The following is an 18,346-nucleotide window of genomic DNA, read 5'->3' as shown; positions in this document are numbered from 1 at the left end:
AGCAATTTTTAACACTTTTTATTGAAACCAAACCAACTGGGGAGGAAAGGGAATAAATGCACACTAACATGAATATTTATCTATCACCACAATCTCACCCAATATATAAGGCAGAGTATTCCACTACTTTTTCCATTCTCAACCCAGGGGTTCAAGTTGTCTCAATGCAAGTGGAATACAGCTTTTCACTGCACCTGGTGTGTTACTGAGCAAAAAGACCACCGGGTCTAGACAGACACTGAGACCTGTCAGTTGGCTTGGAATCTCTACCACCTCAGACCAAAAGTGTTGGAACTTTGACAGGACCAAAAGATGTGTAAAATGGAATGATCATGGTCTTCACACCTACAACAACTGGGAGGACCATAGAGGGCAACCTTATGTAAAACATTGAGCATCCCATACCGCTGGATGAGAATCTTATACGATGTATCCAGGTACTTAAAACACATAGAACCTCCTCAAGTATCTGAGCTCTTTGTGTGGGTGTCAGTTGAATGTCTAAAGGTCCGTTTACAAGAACCAACCAGCGACATGATATAACCACCGATCGGTAAACTTTTACCGATCTGAGTCGTTTGAATGCCTGTTTAAAAGGCAAACCAAACAATGCACACTGAGCGATCTATACTAGATTGCTCAGTGTACAAAGATGGTCATAGTTCTCGGCAGTACGAGTCCTGTTTACACAGTATGATGAACCGCCAAGAACTATGATCTTTTGTGCTTCACAAAAGATTATTTCACCCGATGCCCGTGCATCTGGTGATTTTCAGCCTGTTTACAGGGCAGAATAATAGTGAAATAAGCATTTTTAACAATGATTGTTCATGATTATCTTGCAGTGTAAATGCCCCTTAGGCCTCTGTCCCACTTCCACAAGACAGCAGCAGGGTGATTTGATTCTCTGTATTCAATTCATAGTCTGTATCCTAATAGTGCGTGTTTAATTGGACCCATTCCAATGCATAAATTTTAGAACAGTGTTGGCTGAGAACTGTACTTAAGCCACGTGCACACGTCCAGTATTTTGTCAGTATTTTACATACTGAACTTGTGAACGTGACCTTAGAGTCATTACAATACACTGTCATAATTTTGTATGCTAATATATTGTGCCTTTGCATAATATACAGGCATCTATTACTGGTATGCCCTAACAAGCTTTTACAAGGCACATCTCTGGGTAGCTTTGCCTGCTCCTAGATCCCAGTGATGCCAACTGCAATGATCTTGTAACTGGTGCTGGTGTAAGGGGGTGACAGACGCTGCCATGTGCATCTTCCTCCTTGAACAGTGTTAGCATTAAATATTTGCTGTTCCCTAGGGTTTTATGAACATTACTAGATGGTGGCCCGATTCTAACGCATCGGGTATTCTAGAATATGCATGTCCACGTAGTATATTGCCCAGCCACGTAGTATTTTGCCCTGTCACATAGTATATTGCCCAGTCACGTAGTATTTTGCCCAGGCACGTAGTATTTTGCCCAGTCACGTAGTATAATGCTCCATGCAGTTATGGCCCTATAGATGCCCCATATAATGCTCCATGCACTTATGGCCCCATAGATGCCCCATATAATGCTCCATGCAGTTATGGCCCCATAGATGCCCCATATAATACTCCATGCAGTTCTTTATGGCCCCATAGACTCTCCATATAGCATTGTGCCACATGTAATGCTGCTGCTGCAATAAAAAAAAAATAAAAAAAAATCACATACTCACCTCTCGTCGCTGCTCCTCAGCGTCCCGTCTCTCCGCACTGACTGTTCAGGCAGAGGACGGCACGCACACTAATACGTCATCGCGCCCTCTGACCTGCACAGTCACTGCAAGAGGACGGGAAGACGGAGCGACGGATGGAACGCGGACAGGTGAATATGAAATACTCACCTGCTCCTGGCGCTGTCCCTGCCTGTCCCATGGTACCGCAGCTTCTTCGCGCCTGAGCGAGAAGTACCTGCCATGACGTAACGGTCACATGGCGGTGACGTCATGGCAGGTCCTTCTTGCGTAGGGCCTGTGATGACGTCGCGATCACATGACCGTGACGTCATGGCAGGTCCTACGCGCAAACCATCCTTGCCACCGAAACCTGCCGGCGGAAGGTGAGTATATAATGATTTTTTTTATTTTTTTTATTATTTTTAACATAAGATTTTTTTTTTACTATTGACGCTGCATAGGCAGCATCAATAGTAAAAACTTGGTCACACAGAGTTAATAGCGGTGGTAACGGAGTGAGTTACCCGCGGCATAACGCGGTCCGTTACCGCTGGCATTAACCCTGTGTGAGCGGTGACTGCGGGGAGTATGGAGCGGGCACTGACTGCAGGGGAGTAGGGAGGGACTAATCGGACTGTGGCCGTCGCTGATTGGTCGCGGCAGCCATGACAGGCAGCTGGCAAAAGCAATCAGCGACTTGGATTCCATTGCAGACAGAGGCCGCGACCAATGAATATCCATGACAGACAGACAGAAGGACAGACAGACAGACAGACGGAAGTGACCCTTTGACAATTATATAGTAGATTGTATTCGTTTAATGTTATGATAATGTCTATGTGCTTCGCATCTGCTTTGTACAAAATTAGGGAAAGATAGAAGATAGGATAAGACAGTGTTGGGAATAGATTAGTGGGGTACAACAGAGGTAAGAAATGAGAGTGCCAGAATAAGCCTAGCTAGAATAAGGGGCTTTCCAGGTTGGGAGGAACTAGAGACGGGGGTAGTGCAGAGCAGTGAGATATAGCGGAGAGACTTCCTGGTTAGGGTAGATTGGGTGATGTAGCAACAGGAGAAGATAGATAGTCCTGGGGCTGCAGATTGCTGAGGCAATGTGGGACCCCAAGCTAAGCAGCGTGCGAGTGGTCACCATCTAATTAAGTAACCATTACAAAGATGATCCGGGGCCTACTGCCGGGACTAGGCAGAGCTGTGCACGTCTTTTTCCTTTTCGAATTTAAACTGGACAGGGTGAATGGGAGGAAGATGGTGGACCTAGGGGCACGGAAGCCGCAGAAGTAAAAGAAGCATCTGTGAGATGGAAGCTGTCAGAATGAGCAGGGAGAGCTCATGGAATGTAATTGGATGTGAACTGTGTTACCTCTGTACGAGAACCCTTGTTTTCCCGTAAAGTTGAACTGTTGAGTAAGAACATGGAGTCTGGACTTGTTTGTGCAAACCCTGAATCTGGAACCAAGAATATGGAGCCAGAGAGATTCCCGGTGTCTAATATAAGTGTCCTGCTGCGCACATTTTACATACAACAGATGGGACATTATGATTCTTTTGTGGGGTGCCAGGGTGCGGGAACACAACAGCCCCTCGACAGGAATATCACCCTGGCCACCTTACACTGGCCATCATGGCTACATGAGGGCCATCCTTCCCTACAGTGGAACAATTACGCTTGATTGCAGCACTGAGAGGGTTATTTCTTCCAATTTCGGTACAGTGTAAGACCCTGAGCAATCACCTTAATCATTTTAAGTACTGTATGTTAAAGTGCACTAACGACCCAAGGGCCTTGACAAACTATTACGTCAAAATGCCAAAAGCGGTAATTTATTTCTTCATACATGTAATTTTTCCATGATAACAATTGTATTGAGGCTTTAGCTTGGGGCACATATTACACATTTATAACTAAATGAACTTTACATTTTTGCTTTAATTTTGTATTGTGTTCCACGGTTCAGTAATGTAATTTATTAAGTGACCTAGATGTGTGGTTAGAACTCAACATTAGTTGCATCTCTTTGAAGTCTCAGACGTGCGCTACACGGAGAGGCCAGCCCGTAGCACATCATCAATATTTCATGACCATGTGTGTAGTTTATATAATAAGGAGGACGAGTTAGTGTAACTTTGCAATCTACCCAAGCTCTATTCTTTTTGGATATTGTTCATGGACCAGTCATAAAACAATATGGATTAATGTGTAACACTTTTCAATGAAAAAACAGATAATAGAGTAAGTACTCATTAAGCTTTCAATACTCAAGAACCAACTTGCAGGAAAGTAGACAAACTACAATACTACAACACTTTCTACATCACAACATGTAAATAGGAATGTCCCTTTTTCATATGATAGTTCCCATCCTTTATCTTAGTTGACCACAGCGGCAGATATCCTACCAGTCCAACCTATGTAGCACCATAGGGAACCGATAAGTGAGTGATCCACTGTCGACTTAATGAGTAGCCATTGTTTTCATTTTTTTCCATAAATCAATATTACACATGAAAATATAAAGCTTTATTGTATGTAGTATCAGAGAAATCTGCTTCTTTCTCATCTTGCAATGCTATTCATTCTCAGTGAACACAGATTTTCCTATTACTAGGATAGGAGATAGCAGATAGCTCATAAATAGGGATGAGTGGACCTGTGGAAGTTTGGGTTTGCCTGGTTTGACCAAACGTTAGTCGAAAGTTCGGTTTGGGTATTAGAACTGTTCGTGAACTTGAAATTGAACCCCATCTCTCTCTCCTCGTGAACTGTAAAATGGATTTCCAGGAGAAGTCCACTCCATTTGGGTTCACTCATCTTTACTCTTAAAGTTCTATGAATACAGTACCTGTCAGTTCAGGAAAACGTGAAGCAGAATGTGTGTCGGCCTCGACCTCCTCTCGTCTCTTTAGGATCTTAAAAGGTCCAACCTGTCATCTCTTATCTAAATAATGGAAAAGTCTGTCTTCATTGAATAGGGGGAGTTTTGGTCGGCGGCCATTATTGCTAGTGTCTGTTCCCCTGATGATGCTGTGTATAGGGTGAAACATGTAGGGGGACTTGCTATTTTAATATGAATGCCCTGTTTTGCTTATTAATAATGCTGTTGATTGGCATTTGGAAGCAATAGCTCTATGTATATGCATAATACTAGCAAACTAGAGGCAAACTCTTTTAGCCATTCAATTTCTATACCCTCATTTATTGAGACACATAACATAAGTTACGTTTTATGGCCTGTTAGTGCGGGATATCTAGTGGAGTTCTCCTCTTTTGTACTCGATTTATACATCTACCCCTCCCAGGTCGTTTACTCCCTACTGCTTTTCGACAGTTTACAAAGTTTTGCATTTTCATGTATACTATTGATTTATGAAATAAAAATTAAAATGACGGTTACGCTTTAAGGGTAAGTTCACACAGGGCGTTTTTGCTGAGTTTTTTGTTGTTGCTTTTTTATGCTAATTTTCCGCTGCTTTTTACAGTACCAGCAAAGCCTATGAGATTTCAGAAATCTCATGCGCACACAGTGGTTTTTTTGTTCGATCAGTATTTTGTGCTTTGCTGTGTTTTTTGGACATAGAGCATGTCACTTCTTTCAGCGTTTTTGCTGCGTTTTTTCACCCATTGACTTGAATGGGTGTTGAAAAAAACGCAGCAAAAACGCAGGTATCATTATTTGCTGCTGAAAATCCAAGGACATTAGCATGGACAAAGAGAAAAAAAAATGCACCAAAAAAAGCACCAAAAAAACGCACCTAAACCTGAGTTTTTGACGCAGCTTTTTTCCTACCAAGATCATCAGGTTTTGCTGCAGAAAAAAAGCAGCAAAAACGCCCTGTGTGAACTTACCCTAAAGCAGTTTCCTACAATTAGACTGCAGATAAGGGTTTATGTTATTAAATGTCTGATCTAGAGAGAAATAATTATATCCCCTATAATAATCTACCGGATAAGAGGAGGCCCGTATGCAGGTCTTGCACAAGGGACGTCTACTGCCTGTGACCATGTATTAGCTATATTGGCTATGAATGTGTTTGTAATAAGCAGAAGTGGGTTAGGTGTTGCGAGGATTCTCTGGCTGCTCTTCTCCTGCAGAAACAAAGTGATTGGGCATAGTAATTCAATGTCTCCAATAATTGTCTCCTCAATATTATCTGTCAGACAGCATCTTGTAAAAATTACATATACACTTAATGTACATATGGGTCTAACTTTTTACAGTCTGCACCCACTGAAATATCACTACAATTATCGAGAATGACAGTGGTGGCCATTGGTCTCATACTCACTGAGGGATCACATTACACAGATCAGCACGTGGTAAAGACCATTGTTGGAAGATAAAAGCTTACCTCTCCCCAGATGCCAACCGTGTCTCTTATGTCGTTCTTGCTGTATGACAGTTGCCTAATGCAGTTGTTGACTGCAACGCTGCTTTTCCCTGGAGCCAGGTCCTCTTCTGCCATTTCTACCCAGCCCAAAGAACGTACGGCAAAGCACTGTTGGTGAAAACACATTCCACAGTGAACAAAAGGGTCTTTTACATAGAATTCTTCTCACCATTATCATCAAAAAGATAAATAGTTTCTTAATTGCACATGGAGCACGCTCCTGCCCACTGTTCACCCTCTCAGTAATATGTAGGGATACTTAAAGAAGGCCTGTCACCAGGTCAAAAGTGGACAGTTTTCGCTCTTATTTTATTCCTGCAGTTCCCCCGAGTATTCAGTTGTTTTTTTTTTTAAATCCTCAGAAATATGCGCTTGTATATTTTCTGCACATTTTTATGGTCTTTGCCAAGCGGGTGTGGCTTACAGGGTAATAATACAGAGCAATCTAAAGACACGCCCCCGAGGAACACTTGAGCCACGGCTTATTATAAAGAGCATAAAAATTAGCACTAAATAAAAAGACCCATCTCTGGAACCAATTTACAAAAAACAGAAGACTCGGGACCAGCAAGAGTAAAAAACCAAATCCCAAAAGCTGTTGATTTTTGACCTGATGACAGGTCCCCTTTAAGCAAGAACTGTCAGCTGGAGCCACTTTCCCTAGATCTCATTCCTAGTTCTGCTGGAAAGATATTAAGAAATTGTCACCATTTTCGTCATCAATATGGCGTGCCCCAATATACTGCTACAATGCCACCGCTGATTGGATAGCCTGTATAGAGACACGCCCATTGACAGAATGGAAACGCCCAGTTGCCGATTTATTAATCTATTTCCAGAAAGAAGAATAGACGCACAGGACAATGTTGTGAAGAAAAAAAATGCCCCAAATTTGTTATTTTAAGAAAAAGGGATTCATTAAAAAAAACAAAACGGCATGTCAAGAGAGAAACCGTAGCGTACATTACTACGGAATAAGGGGACGGTTTCAGAGCGGCTAGACTTTCTAGATGTCAGACATAGATATGATAGGTGGCTGAGGCAGAGCACGGTGCGTGGCATTCATGTGAAAATAAGTGAACCTAGACCTCAATTTCTAAAACGAGTAAAATTAAAAATGCATGATATAAACTCTTGGGAAAATATTCTACATCTGAAGGAGAGATTAAACTGACTGGTTATGCAGTAATCTTCAGAATCTATGCTATTCTCTCCCCGGAGTGGTCTTTGTCTATGGCATCAATATTTTCATTACTAGTAAAAGTCTAACGGTTCCTCAGAGCCCCAGATATATAATAAGGCTTCTGTTTTGGACAATTCCCTTTGTTCTGAAAGGTCTTCGGAGTACTGCTTCTGAGACGATCATCTGCAATCAGTGAGGGAACATCACAGCAAGTGTTCAATTTCCCTGCAGCGCCTCCGCAGGCGAGTGCAAGCATTACATTTAAATATCAAGGTCATGTAATGCACAGAAATGTTGGGTCCTCCATAGAAAGAGATGCTAATACACTGACCCCCTTCTATTAATTCCAGAAATTTCTATAAATATGTGTATCCTAATGTTCTGTGTACAACTTATAATTAATCCTTATTCCTGGCTCTCTAATCAGATGACATGTCCTACTCTTATTCCCTATTCCTCAGCTCCCAGGAAAGTTATTTTTATAATTAATATGTCAGTGGTAGTATAGCTTGCACGACTGACTGAATGAAATGTTGTATTATTTATCCACTAAAAGAACATATGAAAAATTAAAGTGCCCAGTGAAACCGTTCCTGGGTATCCCAACAGACAGCCGGAAGACAGACCAGTCTCCGACAGCTGCCGCAGCGGTGATAACGAAGAACGGCACAAAAACAAAGGATAAGAAAACGAAGCACAAACATCGTCTCGTTCTGCAGCCTGTCCGCTGGAAAGCGGGACGGAGCCATTGTAATGATATATTAGCATTAGAAAATACTCTGATGGAGACCACATCGTTCTAGAAGCAGACCTGGCGTGGAGTACTCAGCCTTTCTTGGAAGCAGCTGAGATGATCCCTATGTAAGAACAGAAATCATCATAAAGCAACATAACCACTACCTAGTCAACTGATCAGGGAAATTAATACTTTGTCATTCAGTTAAAGGGCTTGTCCAGAAGAAGAAAAATAACATTTTCCCAGGACATCTCCACATTTGTCCATGGTCTTTAGTTATTGAATCTCAGCCCCATTAGTTTGAAAGAAAACCGCTGCCTAAGTACATGTCGGCCAATGACAAGGGCTGCAAACCAAAACTTTTTTTATGTGTTTTATTTTAATTCCGATCAACCTTTTTACCTATTGTTTTATGTGTACATCATATATTTGGATTGGGTGTGATTAGACAGTTATAAATTGCAAATGAACCCCATTTGTCTGAAGGTCAGCATGAAGGAGGAGATACAAGAGGTGTCGGGAATCATAGTCCTGGCACCCAGCCCCTATGCTCTATATGATACCACCTGAAACGGGCATTGTTTCTGATCATTGTCATCAGTCACCCCATCAGAAAACAGCAGGGGGCTTGCAGGGAACATTCATGGTCGTCCGCCTTGCTGAGCACCAAGGATCAGCATCTGCCACCCTTACATGTGTTCTACTCCTAATCTACCATCAGTACTAATGGCCATTCTTTGGCCAATTCATATACGTTGGGTGGTTCTGCCATTAGGATTAATATAGTATAAATGGATGGATTAGATTCACTAAAGATACATCTTTTAGGGCTCTATGACACTATACAGCCATGTGATGAATGTGCATCCAAGCTTCAGTCATCGTCTATGGGACTGCCCAAGATTACCGGCACATGCACCACCACTGCTGCGTATTAGAGCCTCCTTTTCATTATTAGTAGTGGTCCTAGCGGCCGAGACCACAGATCAGCAAATTATCACTTATCCGGTATGTAGTTGATAACCTGTCCAGTGGGAAATAACCCTTTAATTTTTCCTTCAACAATATAATAAAGCTAGACATTTCCTTTAAGGGACAGTGAAAAATTTTTTTTTTAATTATTTAACTACAACTTTATATTTATAGAAAAAAAACATTAACACAGTCGACCAGGAGTAAACAGTGAAATACCTTTTTTTAAAAAAAAATCTTGATAAATGTTGTAAAAATGCCTACACAAACCTGCCATAAAATGAACATGAACTTTGTATCATTATACAAAAATATTCAGCGCAATACTGCCCTCTAGTGGCTTCTTTATGTGTTTTACTGATGCTCAAAAACTGCAAATTCTTGCAAGTGAAGCAGATATTAAACATTGTTGGGATCTGCAGTAAATTAGAGAAAAATATTTTTACTATATAAAATTGCAATCAAAATTATTCACTTTGCAAAGCAGGTTTATTAGCTAAATGTATAAACTTTCTGTTGCTTGGAATAAACAATAAAACAATTTACATGACTCAACACAAGAGTTGACACATGACAATTACAGAATGATATGACACCCCTTCATGACAATCATCCATGGCACTTAGTAGAAGACCTATGCCTGTTATGACCTGCTAATCTTCTGAAACCAAACATTGGCGGACTGTGCGGTATGCTTGGGTGTTATGATCTGGTGGCCCAGGATAAGCATTGGACGTACTCTGGAGAAGGTGGTATCTATACTGACCGCGGACCCTGAACTTAACACCGCAACTAGAAGTAGCCGTGGGATGTACCTACTGATCCTAGACACCTCGACACAGCCGGAGGATTAATTAACCCTATAGATAGAAAAGGGAAAACTATCTCGCCTCAGAGAAAATTCCCAAAGGATAGGCAGCCCCCCACAAATATTGACTGTGAGAGGAGAGGAAAAAACATACACAGGCTGAAAACAGGATTTAGCAAAGGAGGCCATTCTAGCTAAATAGGAAAGATAGGACAGAGTACTATGCGGTCAGTATTAAAATACTAGGAAATATCCACCACAGGAAATACAAAAATCTCCACATCTAACTAAAGATATGGAGGGTATATCTGCCTCTCCAGAGATTCCAGCTTGACTGCATAAATCCTTACACAGATTAAGCTGGACAAGAAAAAACATGAAATGCACTGAACAATGAGGCCCACAACATGTGGGCTGCAAACCAGCAGAACTTATCTTGATGAAAAGACCAGGAAGCAGGAGAAACCATGAAGGGACGTGAATCCTCCAGAATACAATGGACAACTGGCACTGACCAAAGGGTGAGGCCAGACTAAATAGCCCAGTCCAGAGTGGACACACCTGATAACTGCTGTGAAGGACAGACAGCAGCGCTACCACTTATAACCACCGGAGGGAGCCCAAGAACAGAATTCACAACACTTGGGATCCTTATCCTGTTGGAAGGTTTAATGATGCCCCATCTTCAGCGTCTTCACAGAAGGCATCACATTTACTCCTAGGATTTCATGATACTTGATTGAATCCATCTAGTCCTCCACATGTTGCAGGTTTCCAGTGCAGCCCCAAAGCATCGCTAATCCACCGCCATGCTTCACTGTAGGTATCAGTGAGCTGACACCATGCTTCACTGTAGGTAACACAGCTGCAACTATTATTCACTGTAGGTATCACTGAGCCACCTGATCAAGCCTTGAATAACAACGCTGTTTGCATTCTAAATGCTTTGCCATGTTGTGTTCCTGTCCCCTGCTTGTATCCACATGTATTTTTTATATTTTCTTGAATAAACTTGTAAAAATATTTTAGCAAACAAGAAGCTGGAATTACCCTTTCTTTTTCTCCGCCTGTCAGAGCGCTACTCCTTGCTTTTTGGACATATTGCGGTGAGCTGGTTTTGCATTTTCTATATATGTGTAAGTAGAGACCCTGATTCCATCGATGTGTTACTTACTGGGCTGCTTTCTGTAGTTTTGATAAAATCACTGTTTTATCAGCAGGAGATTATCACTACAGGACTAGTAAACTTGCAGCTATCTAGTCCTCCATATTCATGAGCTCTGTATAACCCCACCACTGTTTGGCAGCTTTCTGCCTATGCACAGTATAAGCAGAAAGCTGTTAATTAGTGGTGTGTGTGTGTGTGGGGGGGGTTATACAGAGCTCAGCATTGTGAGCACTGCTAGATCTGCATCAGAGAAAACTGAATTTATCAGAATGACAGCAGGCATCCCAGTAAGTGACACATCACTGGAGTCAGGGTTTCTGCCCCTACATTATACTGGGGTAGAATGGGAGGTCATAGAAGCTCATGTAGGTGTAACGTATAGGGGGCAGAATACTTTTGTCCTGTCCATATGGTATATGGGCAGAGCTTTAGTCCAGTGCTGGTCAAACTCTGAGGCGCCCCCTATTTGTTGGTAAGGCTCCGCAGCAAAGTCCATTTAATGTGAGTAGTGATCTTTAATTTAGCAACTCAAATTACCCATTTTGTACATTTAGTAATATAATGTTGAGTTCAGGAGATAAAAAAAAGAAAATTGAGAGATATTTCCAATGTTAACATGACATTCCACTGCAGATAGTGAGGTGCAGGCATTTTATTGGTTTGTCTGAGGTGGGAACCAGTAGAAAAAGTTTTAGAAGTTCTACTTTAGACTATACTTCAAGACTGATATTATAGGCGAAGGGCCAAAGAAAGTTCCCAATCTGCTGTGATAGATTGCATTAAAGCCCATCCAATCTCAGCCGGAGGAGAGATCCAGAACATAGTCACACTGGAGTTATATGGAGTGCTCCGGCCTACAAAGCTGAACATTACACAGCCAACTATCTCATTATGTAGACAACACCACTTTGGGCGTCATGGCCCATAGGCCGCGCAGCATTCACTTAAACAAACCCCTTTCTGCCGACCAATAATACATCTTCTAAAGAAATTTTTTATGCAACTCTTCGGGGCATCAGACACATGACAATTAACTGAGGAATGGCTGACCGTTGCCTAACTTCACCGGCCCGGATCACCCCTTTTCCTCCCCACCCCCTTTTAATAACAACAGACACTGCGGACTTGCATGAATCAGCCACAGCAGCCTTTATTGAATAACATTAAAGGGGTTGTCTGGGCTAGAATTAAAAGTCTGCAGTCACTCAGCGAGGATTATTCGTTGTCTGCTCCGGGAATGGCGGGCAAGTATGTGATATGCATACTCCCGGCCAGAAGCCGTCTAGTGGGCACAGCCTTGCTCAATACACTTTAAAAATATTAATAGTTATATTAACGTATCATCAATTGACCTGAATATAAGGAAAGGGTCTTTGGAAGTTCAGCAACTAAAACCTGGCACCATCAGCTGCTGCTCTTTGCCTCCAACCAAATGGCACGATATTCAGGGGCCCACCTGCTGAATGGTGCCCCATAAATTGCCCCTTTAAGACCTTTGCCCAGTAGAGACCTTGAGTATTTTCTTACTACTTACCATAGAAGCGGTAAGCCTACCAAAATGGGTCTTCAACTCCCCTTTACCATACCATCAATTGTCTTTCTAAAGGCCTGTTGCCGCCGCCACCTGCCAAGACATAATGCTTAACCCCGAACATATCCAAACCGTGACCTTTACCTCCATTACCTCTAGCATTCAACCAACCTTAGAGGGGGAGGATGGGACGCTGATCCACCAACAACTGCCCATGTACCTTCCAGGCCATCCTGTATAGTCAGCTCCTACAACCAAGCAGGTAGGACCACGTAATTCCCGTGGTTCCCCTAATCCTCCTCACTTTTCTATGTAGGCCCTGCCTACTGCCTCCTAAGTTGCCATATTAGGGAACCTACTAGTTTATCCCATAAACGGATACTCCCCCAAATACCAAGGCGCTGGCATACATCCTAGTCATGTGACCCTTCCTTTTAGCCCCTTTGGGACACAGTATGACCCTACTTCCCCATCCTAGAAGGAGGACCATACCGTGGACAGTAGGGCTGGTAGTTATCACACCGTTTTATTGCGCCATACTTGTATCTAGCACATTGTACAGCTTTATCCAGACTGCGTGACTGACTCTCAGGAGAACAGACGTTGACATGAGAACGGTTTCTTCTAGTGACCGGAGAGCAGCTGGATGGCACGCTACGTTGGCATCTGTCAACATGGGAATTTTTCTTTGAAGGTAGCCATTGACAGAAGTTATTTGAAGATCCGGCCAAAGTTGGTGGGGCCCGCTTTCATTCCTTTTTAGGGTAAAGGCTGCCATTATTGTAGCAGAAGTTTATTGTTAGGGTGCCAACATAATGTACGGCCATCCTTACAGTATACCTACAGACCTAAACAAAACGTAAAGATGACACCGCCGTAGAGGGCCTGGATCTAGAGCAGACCGCCTGACGTAAGCTCTGTGTATACGGCCCCGGTATGATGGAGTCTTGTTTCTGTAGAATTTTACTTTACCTGTATTTAAACAGCTGGATTTTCAGTGCCACATATCTGATGACAGTGTTAGTCCTCCCTATAAAAAGCGGTGTAATTACAGGAATAATCCCGGATTCTGCTCTTGTTTCTCTACACAATGACAAATTGGTTTATTTAACCCTGAAACATGGCGGCTGCTGCATTATTTATCTGCAGTCCCCTTCGTGGCTGTGAGTGGATTTTAATACTGAGTGTGGCAAGCTGCCAATCCCCGGCTGCACACAACCAATTTTAAGCACCGCAGTCCCAGTCACTGCCACAGACTTTCCTGCCCTGTAGAGATTGTATGAGGATCGTAGCAATGACCTAAACACCAAGAGGTAACAAGAAACAATTCAGGGTATGCAAGAAAACTGAATTGTTAAAAGGAGTTTCAGGGTGCAAAGAGCAGGAATGTTATAAAAGAAGGGAAGCACATTACTAATCCTTAGAAAGCCCCTCAGGTCAGTTCCTAAACTCTGGGGGTCCCTACTGACTTCAGTGATCACACCAGAGGCCAGTTACTAAGTCACAAGAACGATGGATAGGATGCCATCATTCATCAGCAGGGACCACAATAGTGGCATAGGATTTATTTTAAAGACTACTCCTCTCTTCCCCCGATTGTATCTGACTTGGCTCATTTCCTCTTGTCCGTGCTTCAAATAAGTCGCCCATTATGTTACATGTAAGCCATGAAAGTGATGGGAGACTCAATACAGAAATCATTGGGCCTGAGGTGACCGGAGTGTTGGCCTGAGGTGCCATTTACTCTGGGGGCCCACTGTTCAGCTACATGCAAATATTACATTACCTTCTTTCACAAATGCACCTCTGCTTCTATATAATATAGGCTGGATAGTTTATTAAATCAATATTCAGATGCCATCTTGTCTGTTAATAGTGTATTGTACCGATTACTGCTCATATAGGGGATTTGGGAGTGGCCTACCGGGGGAATTACCCGCTCTCCGGAGGGCCAGTCCGGACCTGCATTTGGCCTGAGTGTAGTAACAGCGGCCAAACTACTATAACAATATTCAGCTATGTTTTTGAACAATGAACGTTTAGAACTACTAACATTTATCTTTATTATATTAGACAGGAAATCTATTGGAAGCTATAATAAGATCTAATGGACCAAATGTGGATGACATGGTGAGAAGGAATAAAATAGTGTTACAACATCACTATTTTATTCATGTAATATAATTTTTAGGATTTGCAGTGGTTTTTTTTGTATAAAGGTTTTAGGGAGCTCAAGGTGGCAGGAAAGACAAGATCTTTGTCAACCTAGAGTTTCTTCACGAGCACATCACAATTGATAGTGATCTGACACGACTGATATGACATAGCGTACGGCAAATTATTAACGAACTGAACATTATATGTGGTTTATTTATTTGCAATCTGTAAAATTATGTTCGATAGTGAAGCTCACATGTCACTGACCTTGCATTAGTTCGCATGTGTCCGGCCCTTGATACAACGTAGCGTATGATATTAGTTGGCCCCATACAGCTTTGCCTATCATTAGCTCTTAGCGGAAGTGATTCTAGTTTTTAATGGGGTTATTCAACTCTTTCTTCTCCCCCGTTACATTCAAAGCAGCGTCTTTCAAAATGACTCACTTTTACAATTTATTCACATCTGTGTGTAGCTCCAGATTTTATGGTCAGAGCATCATTAATGACGTCAGACTGATTTGTATCTCACTCAATTTTTTCCTGATGGATGAGCATTCAAGATCTTGCATCGTCGACAATTTTCTCCAGATTAGAAGTGTATTTAAGCCTCAGCCCATAATTGGGAATTTCAATGGAAAATTTACTGATTCTCACACGTGCAGCACAAATGATTGGCTCATTTATAGATAGAAATACTGGACACTTCCAAGGACACATCTGAGTTGTATTAAGAGAAGCATAGAGTCTAGATCACGTGAAGTCATTATTGCCCTCTACTCCTTCTTGGTCAGACCTCATCTGGAACACTGTGTCCACTACTGGCCACCACATATTTAAAAAGACATTGAAAAACTGAGGCAACGTCAGGGAAGAGCTACCAGGATGGTGAGGTGACTACAAAGTATGTCCTACGAGGAACAGTTAGAGGATCTAGGAATGTTTAGCTTGCAAAACAGAAGACTGAGAGGAGACTTAATAGCCGTCTACAAATATCTGAAGAGATGTCACGGTGTAGAGGAATCATCCTTATTCTCATTTGCACAATGAAAGACTAAAAGCATGAAACTGAATGGGAGGAGACACAGATTAGATATTAGGAAAAACGTTTTGACAGTGAGGGTGATCACTGAGTAGAACAGGCTACCATGAGAGGTGGTGAGTTCTCCTTCAATGGAAGTCTTCAAACAGAGGCTGGACAGGTATCTGTCTGAGATGGTTTAGTGAATCCTGCATTGAGCAGGGTGTTGGACACGATGACCATTGAAGTCCCTTCCACCTCTAATATTCAATGATTCTATGATGTAGACCTTGGGATCATTGGACATTCAGCCTTCATTTAAATATGGAGCAGAACATTTTAAAACTTCCTTCTGTGAAGTATGCAGCACAGATCAAGCTTGGATTTAGAAAGGTGTTCAAATGTATTGGTCCTAGAGTGTGGTGGGACCAACAGACGTACCTGCAATTTCTGATGTCAGTGTCCCTTTAATTATGTGCTGCAGTAAAGATGGTGATGTAATGAGGTGTACTGCTGAGAAATCCAGCATTCGTACCAGTAATGTCTATAGCCACAAGGTGGCAGGAAAAGCCCGTGCAGTATGAGCAGAACGCAGCTACTGAGCGTCCCACTACTCTCCATCTTCATCTAAATTTGCTTTTGCTACAGATTTTTTATAATGAGGCAGATTTGTCAACGTATCGCAACTGTAAACCTGGTGTAAAAAGATCATTATCTAGGATAAGGAATTCCCCGAGAAGTCACAATACACTATACTCTAATGATGACGTGTTTGATAAATCTTTCTGATGGAATCTCCTGCACAAAAATAACATGGGGGGAAATTCACTAGGCAAAATGTACAAGAGTTCTGGCTCAAAATGCACAAATAAACTGGAATCCTTGTCATGCCTCAGATTTAAGATTCGTTTTAAATAGTGCTGAGCGAATATACTTGTTACTCGAGATTTCCTGAGCACGCTCCGGGGTCCTCCGAGTAATTTTTTGTGCTCGGAGTTTTAGTTTTCATCGCCTCAGCTGAATGATTTACATCTGTTAGCCAGCATAAGTACATGTGGGGGTTGCCCGGTTGCTAGGGAATCCCCACATGTAATCAAGCAGGCTACTAGCTGTAAATCATCCAGCTGCGGCGAATAAACAAAAATCTCCGAGCACTAAAAAATACTCAGAGGACACCCGAGCGTGCTCGGGAAATCTCGATTGACGAGTATATTCACTCATCACTAGTTTTAAACACTTTTTAGGTCTTAGTAGACAGTTTGTGAAGACGTCTAGTAAAAGAAAGTGTGGCCGTAAAATGAGTCAGATTTGCTAAAGGATCGTGTCATTATTTTGACACAAAAAGTTGGTGTAGGAGAAGCTAATGAAGGGGAAAAATGTCCAGGCAGAAGTATAACAGCTGTAAAAAATCGATTCACATTACCCGGTCCAGCAGCCACTCGGTAAACTGGGGCTGTTGAATGGGAGACCTTAAGATTGCCTCCTACCTACCGGCATCCACAAACCTTCTTTGATTAGCCGACATGGCACAATGTAACGTGTGTCACACCGTAATAATGACGTTGTGCCAGGATGGGTAATCAAAAGAATAGTGATCGAAACGGGGAGGTAGGAGGCAGTTCTCAGGGCATCCATCCAGAGACAACATGGACCCGATCTTGTAACTTGATTTGCACATTCTCTAAGAAGCACCAATATAACATATATCACGCATGTCTGTGATACATTGAGCCCATCTTTTGGCTGAATGGCCTAGATTTACTTTGTCTAAATTGAGGACAGTGTTAAAAAAAATCTGGCACACTATATTGTGACCAGAGCAGGACTTAAGGTCATTACACAGGGATGCTCTCTTTGGTATTCTTTAAATCTGTAAATCATACATCATCTTAGCAATGAAAATATTATAAGGTATTGTACTAAAGTAGGCTTGTAGGCCTGTGCCCATAGGATCCCCTGAAGGAATGGCATCTACTAAAGGTTATCCATCCACATTAATACAATGAACAGCATATTATTATATGTAGAGTGTGTGAAATTAGATTAGATGTGGCATAAGACGCCCAATTCTGTGGGAGTATTAGCTGGACAAAACGAGAAGGCTTCAGAGGGTGTTTAACGTTGATTGCTCCTCAATGTTTTCCTTTATCTAGTAGGAGCAGATACACATTTTAAAGTCACACATAACGGAGGTGGGAATCCAAAGTGTTTATGACTAAAGAGCCATGTCAATCCAGTTCTACATAGGAGAGTACGGTATATCTATTTTACCATGTTCCTTTATTAAGGCCAGAGGAGCATGTGTTCCAGTCAAGCAGCCAAGTAAAGAGACGAACCCTCTACCTTGCCCACTCGTTCAAGATCTAACCCCATGACACCTTAGGAACATCAGCACTGCTTTTGCTAAGACAAAGTATGATAAATTACAAGTCGAACCTCTCAAAATGCAAATTCAAGCCAATAATGGAATAACATAAACCTTCTACTGAAAGTCTAGCATCAAGTATGGTCCAGACAGAAGAGACTGGAGACTCCGACCACAAAAGACTTGCCTGTAACTATGGAGCCATAAATAAAACTATAGATCTACATACATAGATACACATAATTATAGAACTATTAGAACCAAGACTG

General features: G+C 42.0%; 1 protein-coding gene across 14 annotated transcripts in view; it reads right to left on the bottom strand.

Annotated features, from left to right (window-relative positions):
* Positions 1-18,346, bottom strand: part of APBB2 (amyloid beta precursor protein binding family B member 2) — a 398,629-nt gene that overhangs the window by 118,111 nt on the left and 262,172 nt on the right. For all 14 annotated transcript variants that reach the window (XM_077279860.1, XM_077279859.1, XM_077279856.1 and 11 more), the window contains one exon: positions 6,099-6,245. In XM_077279860.1, coding sequence (XP_077135975.1) covers positions 6,099-6,245 — 147 coding nt within the window. The remainder of the gene's footprint in view (positions 1-6,098; positions 6,246-18,346) is intronic.

This window comes from Ranitomeya variabilis, chromosome 1 (genome assembly GCF_051348905.1).
Source record: "Ranitomeya variabilis isolate aRanVar5 chromosome 1, aRanVar5.hap1, whole genome shotgun sequence".
Classification (NCBI taxonomy): domain Eukaryota; kingdom Metazoa; phylum Chordata; class Amphibia; order Anura; family Dendrobatidae; genus Ranitomeya; species Ranitomeya variabilis.
This window is presented reverse-complemented; position numbering and strand designations above follow the sequence as displayed.